The sequence below is a fragment of the Dermacentor variabilis genome, chromosome 1 (genome assembly GCF_050947875.1).
Source record: "Dermacentor variabilis isolate Ectoservices chromosome 1, ASM5094787v1, whole genome shotgun sequence".
Lineage (NCBI taxonomy): Eukaryota > Metazoa > Arthropoda > Arachnida > Ixodida > Ixodidae > Dermacentor > Dermacentor variabilis.
Window position 1 is genome coordinate 24673654 of NC_134568.1, and position 13998 is coordinate 24687651.

General features: G+C 46.6%; 1 protein-coding gene and 1 long non-coding RNA gene across 2 annotated transcripts in view; both read left to right on the forward strand.

The window, feature by feature from the left end:
• Positions 1 to 13998, forward strand: part of LOC142570440 (uncharacterized) — a 91112-nt gene that overhangs the window by 35659 nt on the left and 41455 nt on the right. The gene's annotated exons all lie outside the window — the stretch shown is intronic.
• Positions 793 to 7626, forward strand: LOC142570431 (uncharacterized). Its single transcript, XM_075678818.1, has 2 exons — positions 793 to 1031; positions 7145 to 7626. The coding sequence occupies exons 1-2, from the start codon at positions 832 to 834 to the stop codon at positions 7317 to 7319; spliced, it is 375 nt and encodes a 124-aa protein (XP_075534933.1). The 5' UTR covers positions 793 to 831; the 3' UTR covers positions 7320 to 7626.

Sequence of the window (13998 nt, forward strand, 5' to 3'; positions counted from 1 at the left end):
TATACCATGCCGCTCTCTGGTGCCATAAAATTTCCGTAACGGGAAAAAAGGGAAATAAATAAATAAAAAAACGTACATTGAGGCATTTTTTTGTCCCAAAGGGCGCCTTTCCCGACACCACACTAAGTCACATAGAGAAAAGCGGGGTATCAAAGAGTGAAGTTCAGGTTTCTGCCCGTTTATGAAGATAATGCCAAAATTCAACACACAACAAAAGTGCTTGAAACTAAGGCAGGAAAAACTGACAGTAAAGCGAGTGCTGCATGAGGTAGTAATCATACTGCACCTGGGAAGTATTGTGTTAGGACAATTTTTTTTATTTTTTGTACTTTTGTTTATTAGTTAGAAGGAAGTCGTGCCTGAATAAATAAAATCGGATAAAAAAATGCGAACCCTCCATACCGCTTCTTGAGCACTTTTCGGTCGCGGCTTAAAATGAAGTTTTACATACACGGTAAAATAGCAATTGTTGGAACACGCAAAAGAATTTTTTGGCAATCTATAAAACATTTTTGGTATGGTTAGGATGAATTAGAATAAATTACGGTATATCTTAATACATGGCAGTTGGATTTCCAGAACCAACCTTACTATCTGTATTCAGCACAATTTTTCCTGCTTCCCGGATGGGTGATGACGTCCTTAGTGTTTCAATTCGGAACGCACTGTTTACTTAGAATAAAGCAGGACACGTTTCGTGATTCGAGCTGCAGCGTTCCTCGAGGACTTGCTTGACGAACATGCAGTTCAACAGCAGTGTTCATTGTTGTCATGTATTGTCAACGCAGTGCGCGGGATGCGAGCACGCGTGGAGCTGAAGCTGCCGCGACCATGAGTGGCCCGTTCGTCGAGTTCGACCACGTGCCTTCTGCCGAGTGCCGCCTCGACGTCTGGGGTTGCAGGTTACGCATCTACCCACGTGACACGCTGCCGTGCGCGTCGACGATGCTGAACGCCATCAAGGCTGAGAGCAACGGCGACACGTACAGCGTGGCTAGACCAAGCAGCTGCATTTGGAGGCTACGTGTGAGGTAAGCCAAACACCAGTCCAGCTAAAACACTGCAGTCAATGTGCAGCCTCTTTTATTAGTATTGCATTTACGCCATCTTATCTCGTAAGAGACACCGTGACTAAGTCGCATATATGCTCGCGTAAGCCAAGGTGTCACGATGAACTAATGCCTAGGCCGGTTTGAGATAATCATGTAGCGTAATCTTTCAACGTTAAATATACGTTCAGAGAAGAGATTGTTGCAGTTTCGTCAAATACCGATGTCGTAGCTTGTAGAGGGGCATGTAGCCGGTTCGCTAGCACCCAGTTCTGGGCAATTTGGCCTTACAGTCAAAGCTGTTAGGAGATATAGAGATAATGTATAAATATACGGACTGTGAAGAGCAAATTTCTGGTTCGCATAATGGGTCTTTTCTTTAAGTCACTGAACACTTGAAATCTTTGAAAAAGAAGATACAAGATCTTTGTAGCTGAGTAATATATAAAGGATGTATTTCTAAAGGCTGCATGTATTGAGTCATAAAGCGGACAGCACCACTGGTAACTCGTCGTGAATTCATAGACGAGAATGAAAGCAACAGGCTGCAGGCCTCTTTACTGTTTCACTTCTCTGTGTACACCTGACCCATATACAGCTACCACGAAAAAGGCACAATATAAGAGGAGTAATAGATGTGAGAAAGTTCGTGTTATAGATAAAAACATGCAGGATGAGAAATAGCAGTACGACACACTCGCCGTAATTGCTTAGTGGCTACGGTGTTGGGCTGGTAAGCATGAGGTTGCGGGATTGAATCCCGGCCACGGCGGATGAATTTCGACGGGGGCGAAATTGGAAAACACCTGTGTACTTGGATTTAGGTGCGCGTTAGAGAAACCCACGAGGTCCAAATTTCCGGAGTACTTCACTAGGGCGTGCCTCATAATCAGATTGTTGTTTTGTCACGTAAAACCCCATAACTTATATTTATTTTAGAAATACCATAAGCCTACAACTGATATGTAAATATTTCGAAAAGAAAACAAACAAGCACGCCAACTTAAGCATGAAGCCGTGGAGAAAATGGGTTGCAGTGCGTTGTCGGTCCGCCGTGAATATAATACGCGAAAGCCCAAAGTCGCTGTAGCCACTTTTGCCTCGCAATCTGTAGTATTCCGTGAGAGTAGTCGCTAGACGATATGGTGGTCACGCATGGTATTACAGAAAAAGTATCACCTTGTGGAAGCTACGAGTCACTGTCATAGTGTCCTTAAAGGAGCGAAGGAAAAGCAAAGTTATTTGCCACCCGACTGTAGAACGAAGGGATAAAGGAACCCCAAACGTGTTTCTCAGCCTAGGCGATGTGCCTTGGCTGACATCGGGTTCCCGATGTCAACAGCCACATGCACAGCGTATCCTGTGGGCGCACTCAAGACAGTAGAAAGTGGCGGAAAACACGCCACCCAGGAGAACGCCACACAGGGTTATTTGGGTCTCTTAGGACGCATACTAAATATTGCGCAACTGATTTTCCCGTTCATTAGTCTTGAGACAAATGCAGAAACTCAGCTGAGTGGCCAGCCCCTCGTGCAGATGTATACATCTTGATGCCGATGGAAATCTGAGGCATGACTCACACTCCGTACCGCTCGAAGCGTCGAGGTCGTTTGGAAAATAAAGTATTCAACACCAAATTACACTGTATCTCCCGTTTAAAACCCAGCCGCAACGAAGTTTCAACTTGGCTACTTTGATCCTAAATGAGTAACACCATTGCTATCATAGCAGTGTTGGGAACGATTGGCTGGCAATTGTCTGCGTTTTTTTTTTTTTGTATTAGAGACTGCAAGTGGCCGCCAATGCCAAACCACGCCTGCGATATTTCAATTGTGCCCGGGTGATGCCTAAGCTCTCAGATTTTGCCGAAAGATCAAGCGAGTTCTTTCTCAGTGATTTAAGGTCTGCGCCATTTCGGCGAGCGAGGGCTTTTTTGTCGGTTTCGGTGTCGAAAAGGCTTATTTTTTATACAAACAAGCCTAATTGTATTTCAAATGAAATATTTTGAACGAAGGTTGATCTTAACCGCGCTTTTTTAAGCAAGGCTATTTTTACAGTACGTCGGTTTGATGCGGTTGTTCTTCAAATGAAATGGCAAATTACTAAAATTTAAGTACAACAATGTATGGTTCCTCTAAGAGGCAGTGAAATGCGATGAATGCTTTTGTGAAAGGAATGCTTAGCACTAATGGGTTTTCTTACATTTTGCTTCCCTTCGCTTCAGTTGGTCCTGACCTACCCAAAGATCCGGGGGCGCAATAACCCAAAACTGAATGAATCCGTACCAACTAGCTCAGCTTTCTGTCGTTCTAATCCAAAACTATTCCAAATTATTCTATTCCATTTCTGCAATCAGGCCTCCACGATTGGTCGCAATTTTTTCGGACCCCCACCACTTCGTTTGTCTGTCACGTGAGGTCAGGAAAACTGTTCAATTCATATGACGCATTATGATTGATTAGACCGAATGAAAGAAAAATTTCAGATTCTGGGCCTTTCTTGCCATCAGCCGTCCGCTATTAGTCAAATGTGCTTGAGCTGTGCCCACTTCGCCTGCTGTTCACGCAATGTCACAAAACCACAAGAATTCACCGCTTCAAGGTGACGTAAAAAAAAATGAAATCTTTTCCGGAATAGCTAGAGACTCCCCCGTTCCTAAATGAACAAATGAGGGCCGCCCGCCGATAGCCTAGGCACTGGGATGCTCGGAGCTGCAGTGGGGAATGGATTTACAAGTGAATAATAAGATATCTTGCGTGGCAGATGATGCTTTCGAGTCCTTTCGGCACCCACACAGGTGACTAAAGTTATACGGAAAAGCGATTGCCGATAAAACTTATTTTATCCTGCGCCCGTGAATCCAGAATGAAATTAAAGACGGCAGTCCGAACTTGGCACTACGAGCTTTCTAGCGCACTCATTAGTTTCCGTTTACGCGTCTTAATTACGAAGAAATTCCGTTTTGTTGGCAACCCTGTAATCCGCATGCTTTTTTTCACGGGTGCGCGACATTGTTCTACCACCTTTGTTATCTTTAGGGTTCGTTTTAGTGGCATTTTTACCCTTCCGTACCATGTTCCCACGCTCTTCTACCACAAAGCGAAAGCTAAGCAAAACGAAGCGGGCCAATCGGCGACGCCGGCTCTGCCACCTCGTCCGGTTGTATACTTTCATTGTGGTAACTCGCCCCCACTGAAACGCTCTGCACTTCTACGTACTCCTCGCCTCTAGTCCGCTAATTAGACAAGAAAAATGTGTCATGGTAGGCAATGGTATTCGCTTCAGAAGCAAACCAAAGTGACCTCCTATAACTACGAGAGCTTTCCATTGACCTCTGTAAACAACGCCATAGGTCACCGAACAATGCTTACGTCGACGGTTACGTAAATATGACGTCAGGAGATTGGAATAAAAACACATTGGAATAGATTTACTTTATTGGGCCCCCGTTTGCTATTTCACTTCTCTGCAGCAATTATAGAGGCCTGCATAAGCAGCGTTCGAGCAACGTGTGTTGCTTGCTCCCAGTGGGTGGGCCACGTACAGTCTTCGTTTTAGGTGCATTTCGCACATGAAATGGCAAAGTGGCTTTTCATTGTCTTTATTTGTTTACATACGTAGCACAAAGACGCATGTATGTACCTACGTATGTTGTCGAAGGAATACACTCTTACTATGAACGCGAATAATTATTAAATGTGCAACAGATTGCTACGTCTTTTTCAAAGCAATATTTTATAACAATATTTCGACAGAAACACTGTAAAAAAATAATCGAAACTAAGGTTTGAGTTTTTGTTTCCGTCCTCTGGTGGGAGATTGTAGAACTAAGTCGTGCCTGGCCGAAAAAAATAAATACCGTGGAACGGAAGCGTTACCCGCTTCACATGCAGCGATAGGACCGTCCGATTAAACCGGTCGGCCTCTGCTTCCGACGGTGCAACAATGATAAACTTTGGATTAAGAAGGTACCATGGGAAGTTGCGCAACTGTGTTTCCAAAATTGCTTTCGAGAACAGCGCTACGGTGACTGCGGAGAGTTGAGCCAGGCAACAATCAAAAGATGTTTTCGGACAACATACAATTTATACTACATTGAAAAGGAAGGTGTAGAATCAGTGCATTTTACTAGTGCGGACATATGGGGCAGATACTTGGAGACTGACAAAGAAGCTTGAGAACAAGTTAAGGACCGCGCAAAGAGCGATGGAACGAAGCTTTCTCGGCATAACGTTAAGAGACAGAAAGAGAGTGGTTTGGATCAGCGAGCAAACGGGCATAGATGATATTCTAATTGACACCAAGAGAAAAAAAATGGAGCTGGGCAGGTCTTGTAATCCACCGGTTAGATAACCGTTGTACCACTAGGGTTACAGAATGGGTAGCAAGACAAGGGAAGAGCAGTAGAGGACGGCAAAAGACTAGGTGGAGCGATGAAATTAGGAAATTCGCGGGCGCTAGTTGGAAGCGATTGGCGCAGGACAGGGGTAATTGGAGATCGCAGGGAGCGGCCTTCGTCCTGCAGTGGATATAAAAACGCTAATTTTTATTATTATTATTATTATTATTATTATTATTAGTAGTAGTAGTAGTAGTAGTAGTAGTAGTAGTATCCCAATTTCCCGACTATATCGACAGCTGCTCCAGTTTTATTACAGTGACAGTTTGTGCCTCGAAAATCGAGCCATACGTTTCGTCATTTCCATAACCTTCCAAAGCTGAATTTTTAACCCCTGTGGCAACAAAATTCCAGATTTCCACAGCCTAATCACTGCATTTCTCTCGTGTGGCTTGTTTTCTAGAACGTCTCTGTCACCCGCCTTTGCCAATATTTGCCCTGTACCTTCAGATAATCGTGAGAAACCCGTTCGTGCTACAGAAAACGCGCAAGCTTCGCCAGGCAGCCGCTTGGGACGCTAGCTGCTACGTGTCCAGATGTGCTGCCTATAAAAGAAACCTGCGCAATTCAAGAAAAATTCGTTCACGTTCGCGGATCAAAGCGAGTACGAACGCCTTTTCGGGGTGGTCTTTCCACCATCTTAGATAACCAGGAGTCCAGCTTAAGTGCACGCATCATGTAGGCTAATCAATCGACAAATCGAAACACATGGACTAGGGTGGATTACAATTTTCCCTTTCATGAACCTTCCTCCACCTTGCGCGCTTCAGTAGAACTGATTTCCCGTGGTCAGTCTCCACGTGCTTTGAGATGTCCAATAATTCACCTTCATGCTGCGATGTGCTAACTTCCGCGTTAACTTAGACGGTAGAAAGACCGCCAATGAAAGGCGTTCGTCAGGAGGTCGATCTCTCCGGAGTAGGACGAATTTTTCATAAGCTCAGAAGTTTGGTTTCTGAAAAACGGTGAATTGTCTGCTTTAAAGCATCATATTACAGTTGAACTTTAAAAAAACAGTGAAAACGAGATTTCAGAAAGCAAATCTTTATTTCGCTTCCCCTTTTCTTGAATTCTTGAATTCTGAAAAAAAAATTCAAAATTCCAGGTGGATGACAATTTTCTTGTTCATGAGCCTTTCTCCACCTTGCGTGCTTCCAACAACTGAGTTTCCATGTCCGCAAAGCTCTACAACGCTTATTTCTCTTCCATTGCAAATACGCTATACATATCGCAGAAAGCATTAGACATAGCGTTTTATTTCACCGTTTACCGTTCGGTAATAGAGTGGTTGAAGTAATTCGAATAGTATACGTGCTGATCCATGTTCGCGTATGCTTGTGTTCTGCATTGCAAGCCCCGTGTCTTCTACAGTTACGCTCTCGAAAGCTTCGTCAGCACATAACTATTCCTTTGGGACAGCTCCTTTATATAGACAAACCTTCTTATTAGATCTGTAAAAGATAAATGTTCTGAAGAGATTGAAAGGATGATAGCGACTTCGAAGTATATTCGGTTAATTGCGCATAACACCATTAGCAGCTTCACACAAGGTCAAACCACTAAAACGTGGTTTACCTCGATGGAGTATACGTTCACCTGCGGTAACATTTCATTTAATTTTTGTTTGGGAAAGAGGACATCGGCTTTCTTCGTGGCTGAGTCACACACAATTGCATCTTTTCCCTTCTTCCATCAGGTTCGCCCCGAACAGAGCAGACGGCAGTGCGACAATCCCGACAGGAGTCGCCCGTCGTCTCCTGCGTCGCCGCACGTGTGGCTGGCGTCTGCTCGGCTGCACCTCGTCAAAGCTGCAGCGGCACAGCTGCCCCAAGCTCTGCGGGCGGCCTTACCGCCTCCTCAGCTGCGCTTAAACAAGTTGAGTCGCTGGCCGTGCGTTCTCTGCTGACCACGTGACCAGCGACATCAAAGTGCACTCGGATCACAGGCGCGATGGCCCCACCAGACGTATGGGAACGCATTGCCGGCTGCACTGCGTTCACGGGATGGCCGCCTTGCGCAAGGCTTGGCGAGGGCGCCCCCAGCAACCGCTGCGAGCTAGTCGCCGTATCGCTATCCCGCGACGATAGTGCAACGAAACTGTGGTGCCGCTTGCCAGGAGTGGGTGCACTTTTTTTTCGTAACTTTTTCTATTTTTTTCGGCGTATTTCTGTGAAAGTAGTATCGTTACATGAGTTTAAAATACAGTTTTTTGCGATCGAAATACGTTGCTATCTTCATTCCTTGAGCATGCTATGTGTGGGCGATGGTAATAGGCGAAATTAATGGAGGCCTGCACCCTATTTCTCAGTGTGCCTCTACTTTTTTTTCCATAAATATGCCGTTCAAAATCTTCGACGTTATCTCGAGAAGTCTGCTTCGTTAAATGGTGACCAGGGCAGTAAAGTGGTTCTGTTCGTGTGTTCCGCTTTAATATCCTGCAATGTAATCTAATCCACGGAAGCAAAGGGCTCGCTGGAATTGCACGCCGCGTTGCTCCAAACGAATTCCTTCCTTTTTAAGGATTCCTTGGAGGATACGAACGCATACTCATGCATACAGAGAAATGTGTTCGTATCGCTCAAACTTAAGAGGGACTTGCGGACGGCAACTCCTGACAGGGTAAGGCTTCTGAAGATGAAGTAGAAGAACACGGATATGATTACGTTAATTATTATTATTATTATTATTATTATTATTATTATTATTATTATTATTATTATTATTATTATTATTATTATTATTATTATTATTATTATTATTATAAGTTTGACCCCTACTTAAGATTTCCATTAACTCTGGTAGCTCGCAAACGCAGTCTCCGTTACCTAAAGAACACAAAGCGCAGCGTGAACTTTTGCCTCGGCTTGTACCACTATCTTCAAAACTTGTACTGGTCGTTAGTAGATGTGACAGCTGACGTTGATTTCTTTGGTTTACGCAGGCCATTAAACTTGCCCATATTCCTACCTACAAAACGGCTCAAAATTCTTCACTGCTTTTGTGAAGAACTATAAATGACAATAAACCTGAAAGACCGCACACACAGAAAAGCGAGGCAAATGAGGCCTAGATATGTAGAAGCTTGAATTTAGGCGCTGTCATTACCTTTGCAATTTTATTGTAACCATCATCACTTCATCCACCTTGAACGTGCTGAAGCCAGCAAGAGAGGTAAACGAAACTATTTTGGAGCTGCGTGTGCTCTTACTGTTGAAAAAAGAGCGCTCAAGATCTGTGTATTGACGATGAAAATGGCGATGTCTCGAACACTGCTGATGCCTTTGCAAAACATTTATCTTCTGTATTTGGTCTAAACATGCTTCTACGTCAAGTAACGTTCATTCTCACTCTGGTACCGTGTGTTCGTGCGTAAAGGATCTTACCTGCATGTGAGCAACATATGTCTGCTCGACACACGCTAATAATTTCGCTAGAAGTAATTCTTTCGTAGTGGTTAAATGCTCTGCTAACAACATATTTTTAAAGAGCGTTCGGGTGAACCCTAATTAAAATGTATTTGACAATAGTCGCACTGTAGTACTCAGATGTAATGAGATCTTGTGGTACATACAGCGTATCCACTAAGAGCACAGACGATTATGGCAGGGAAAGCTGAACGCATGCACCTAGCATTTTGCGTCGTGCTTTCCCCCGATTGTTGGGAACACAACACTTCTTGGGCACGCCGATGCTTATATAACGCCAGTAATAAAATGCGGACCTTTTTTCATATTATATGGAGAGATGCGCAGTGACGCGATCATGGAGAGCACGAGAAATTGTAGACAACTTGATCCAACAAGGGAACTGGCTCATCTAACACACAAAAGCTACTGGCCGCACTTTTTGACGGGCTATCGGCAATAGATATACGATTGCGATGACAAGCAAACAATGTTCCCGTGCCAGGGAACATTGTTTGGACAATCCCGACGGCCAGGGTGAGGTGCGTTATTTGGATCGGCTCCATTCGATGACGTAGGGTCGCAGACATCAGGCAGTGCTTCGACGTTAACTTCTTCCAGGTGGTTTTGGTAGAACCGACGCAGCCGCGCAATGAGTGAATGACTGCGTTGACACTCTTCGCTCGCGGTACGCATATATACGTATATATATGGCGGGTTCGTGGGAGAGGGAAAAGGCGAAGTGAGAAGGCGAGGAAGCGCTACTACTACACACGACAGCAGTTGCGGGCAAACTGGTAAGTTGAGGTTCAAGGTCGGGCACGGTTTCTCGTACTTCTGAAAACTAAACACCACGCAAATATGTCAAGCGATCAAATGACACAAGGCGTATTGACGCAAAGCCGCAATAAAGTACTGTGGCGTCAGGGCGAAACTACGGAAACTGTCGCACGTGAAATCCACATGCTGCGCCCGCCTCCGTCTCTGTACGCCTGTGGCATTGCGCAAGATTGGGGGTTCCATCCCGACCGTGGCAGCCGCATTTCCGCGGAGGTGATATACAAGTACGCTCGCGCAATAAGGTTAAAGGGCACATTAAAGATTCCACGGGGTCAAAATTACTTCAGAATTTGCCACTGAGGCGTGCCTCATAATCCGATTATGGTTTTTGCAGGTACAGCCCCATAATTCAAATACAGTTTAACACTTCTGCCACTATGCTATTTTCCGTGTGAGGCAATGACAATGCTAACCTTCACAGAGGATATGGCGCACAACAACGGCTCAAGTAAACACCTCTCCATGCGTGTTCTGTGTACTAAGCAGACAAACAGCACCGGTGCCCGCAAGGTAATGTCTAACATCAACACACCCATCTCGTGATGGACTAAACGTCGAAGAAATTACGCTTAACCTTAAATATTACCGCTAATTATCATCAATCAAAGCATCCAGCACAGAAACCTTCGCTTACATCGATTCCCACAGTGCGTAAAGAGGAGGAGGAATAAACATTTATTGTACAACCAGCACTTTATAATGGCGGGGCCTAAGCCTCCCATGAAGGGACGTTGAGGGCTTGCCTCGCCGCCACCTCATGGGCGTGCTGGGTCGCCCAGGTTTGACCGTCGAGGGGGGAGCTCCGCAGAGCCTCATGCAACCTCGACGAGAGAGTCGTGGTGTTAGTCTGTGTCTACTGTGCTTGGCATTCCTACAGCATATGTGGAAGCGTAGCCGGGCGAATGCCACAGCACCGGCAGTTGGGGATAGTGGAGACGTCTGGAAATATAAGGTGGAGGCAGGCGGGTGAAGGGTACGTGTTTGTTTGTAACAGACGCAGGGTGATAGCCTGCGCCCGGCTGAACTTGGGGTGAGGCGGGGGGAAGGTTCGGCGGGGGGTGAGGCAGGGGGAAGGTTATGATAGCTCCGGCCCGAGCTTGACGCCGGACCCTGTTATATTCAGGGTGCATGTTTCTAGGGATAGGGTCTATGTAGATCCAGTTACGGATGTCGGTCGGGATCGGTTGTTTGGGGCCCTGTTGCTGATGGTAGGTGAAGCAAGCGTGGATAGAATAAAGCGTCCCGTTTCAGTAAGGGTGAGCCGTTCAAGCTGAGAGTGTTGTTCGGCTTCAGTGAGTTCGGAAAGGTTGTTGTGAACTCCCAGTTGGTTGAAGAGTTCAGTGCTGGTGCAATGCGGGAGGCCAAGTGCTTGCTTGTAGACCCCTCGTATGAGGGTGTCGAGCTTGTCTTGCTCAGCCCGGTACCAGTTGAGGTACGCAGCAACGTAGGTAATGTGACATATCACAAAGGATTGGACGAGGCGGAGAAGGCTTTCATCTTTGAGTCCCCCTCGTCGGTTAGAGATACGTTTAAGATGTCGTAGGGTGTTTTGAGATTGGGCACAGATCTTGTTCAGAGCCAATGCATTGGGGCCGTTGGTAGAGATGGTGAGACCGAGGACCCGGATACTAGGGACGTGTGGGATAGGACTGCCATCTTGAAGGCGTAGGGTGATGGCGTCACAGGGTCGGTGATCAGATTGGTGTTTGGGAGGGCGACCCCGCTGAATGGGCTTGTAGAGCAGAAGCTCCGATTTAGCCGGCGAACAGCGCAGTCCGCTCCCTTGGAGATAGGCTTCAACCGTGTCAATCGCCGTTTGGAGGGCTGACTCCACTTGACCATCACTGCCTCGGTACGACCAGATGGTGATGTCGTCGGTGTAGATGGTATGGTTGATATTGTCGACTCGTTGTAGTTGCTGGGCAAGGCCAATCACAACTAAGTTAAAGAACATGGGAGAGATAACTTAACCTTGCGGGGTGCCTTTGCTGCCAAGGGGAAGCTGGCGTGAACGTAAATCCCCGGCCCAGAGGGTGGCCGTGCGATTGGAGAAAAAGTCACGAATGTAATTGTAGGCTCGCTTTCCCAGGAGGAGGTTGGAGACCTGGTCAAGGATAGCTGCATGGGAAATGTTATCAAAGGCTTGAGTGAGGTCGAGTCCGAGGATGGCTTTCATGTTACGGGAACGATCGTTTAGCACTTCATGTTTGAGCTGCAACATAGAGAGAAACAACAACAACAAGCTGCAACAACAAGAAATATGTTTTTTTTAAGTTGTATTACAAGCTGTGTGAAAGTTTCGCAAACATATTTTAAAAGAAGGGACCCAACGGACGCGACATCAGATTAAGATTTCCAATGCACTGACATCAAACGCACGTTCTCCACCATAAACGACGCAGTATATGTGTACGCAGCCACACAAAATCCCGAACGAGGACGCAGAATGGCCATGGTCATCAACGCAAGCCTTTCCGAAACTGCAAGCGGCTCAATAAACGGAAGAAGCGTGACTCAAGCTGTAGAGCCGTCGCTCTAGCTGCGGCCGAGAGCTTCAGAACCCGCAAATCACTAACCATTCCAACTGATTCAGAAGACGCCTGCCGACATTTCCTGAACGGCAGAACAGGCCACCGCGCACTCCGTGTATTCATAGAGCTGAGAGGCGGCGTAACACTTCATACAACACAGCCACAGCCGATCCAGCACAAGCTCCTGTGGGTGCGGGGACATGCAGGAATCCCGGGGAACGAAGAGACGGACAGGGTGGCTCAACGATATACAATCCGAGTACCCGAAAGATATACACTCGAAAGTGGACCTTCTGTTCCAAATGAATAGTCGGATTTGTTGGCACACTACTGCAGGGGAACCAGGATACGATATCCCCCCCCCCCCCCCACACATAAATCACTCACGAGGGTGGAGGTCACTGATTCGAGACAGCTACAGGCAAGAACCTTGCCCAACATAAGTCTACCCAGTAAAACGTGTACCACGCCAGATGCGCAGCTAAATACCCGGAGCACAATATGTATCAGATCTCACGGGAATGCCAACATATGACAACAGTCCCTAATTCCTTAAATCCAAGTGGGGAGCAATGGCAGGCACTGCTGGCCGGCTACCACTGCTAGGACCAAATTCGTCTCGTGCAGCGAGCACGCAGGGCAGCTGAAACAGCTGGAGCCCTGGACAAAGGGTGCCGCCCCTGCTAAACCTAGTAAATAGTGTCAAAAAAGACCCTGACAGATTGCCACAAAAGACCCTGTAAATAGAAACCAATAAATATTTTGGATGATGATGATGATGATGATGATGATGATGATGATGATGATGATGATGATGATGATGATGATGATGATGATGAAGCAGACGGCGCGCTCCCTTGCACAACGATGTGTGCGTAGTGCCCACGTGGGCCCTTCTTGCCTTCTGGACGGGAAATGATACAAGTCAACAATACAAGAATGATACAACGATACAAGTCACTGGAAAGAGGTGATACGTCTTCGAAGGGGCAGGCTGCAGGCGCTTCGCGGAGTCTGCAGAGAGACAGGAAAGCATTCACGATGACGTCTTGCATTGCTTGACTGCCCTGACGATTTCACACCTTTGAACATGCTTTACATCTGATAATGGTATGTGGGGCATGCCAAAGCTTTAGCTCGGCAGCCCTCATCGTTTCATTCCAAAAACAATTATATAGAGACTTCCAGGAACATTTCCGCCGTCACCGTGTCCGTGATATTCCGTATAATGTCCAAGTGCGATAACCGCGTTGCCGCGAGCTGCATGCTATAGGTGCGAGTGAGAGCGGGCGAGGATGAGCCGAAGATGGTGATCAATCTCGCTCGCTCAAGGGTGGAAGGCGGTGCCTTGCGCGTGTCTTCCATCACGCGCAAGGCACCGGGAGAGGGGCGAATGGAGGAGAAGGCACGTTCTCCTATGGCGGCGTCTGCGTATAGCACGGATTAGCGCGGTCGCACCGGCCCTATCATGAAAGCGACAGGCGGTCGGTACATAGTCGTAAGTGTGCCGTTGGCTGGTAGTTTAGTGTGCGCGGTGCTTGGCCTGCTTAGTACGCCTTGAAGTGGGAGACAGCACTATAGTCAATTCGCTCGCTGCATATGCCGCTCTTCGTGACGCCAACATTTTGACAGCGAGTGTCCGCAGTCATGGACTGAGATGTGTTGATGTTTCCCTGCGCGCGCATAAAACCATGCTTGTGAATTTAGTGAATGCGCGAATGTTTACAAGTTTACGGCCGATAAAAGTACTATCCTCCCTCCGTATAGCAGCCTAA

Excerpts from the sequence above, each read along its gene's own strand:
- LOC142570431 (XM_075678818.1), top strand. The coding sequence starts at position 832 with ATGAGTGGCCCGTTCGTCGAGTTCGACCACGTGCCTTCTGCCGAGTGC. Across the intron at positions 1,032-7,144 it reads ATTTGGAGGCTACGTGTGAG|GTTCGCCCCGAACAGAGCAG; the intron begins GTAAGCCAAACA and ends TTCTTCCATCAG.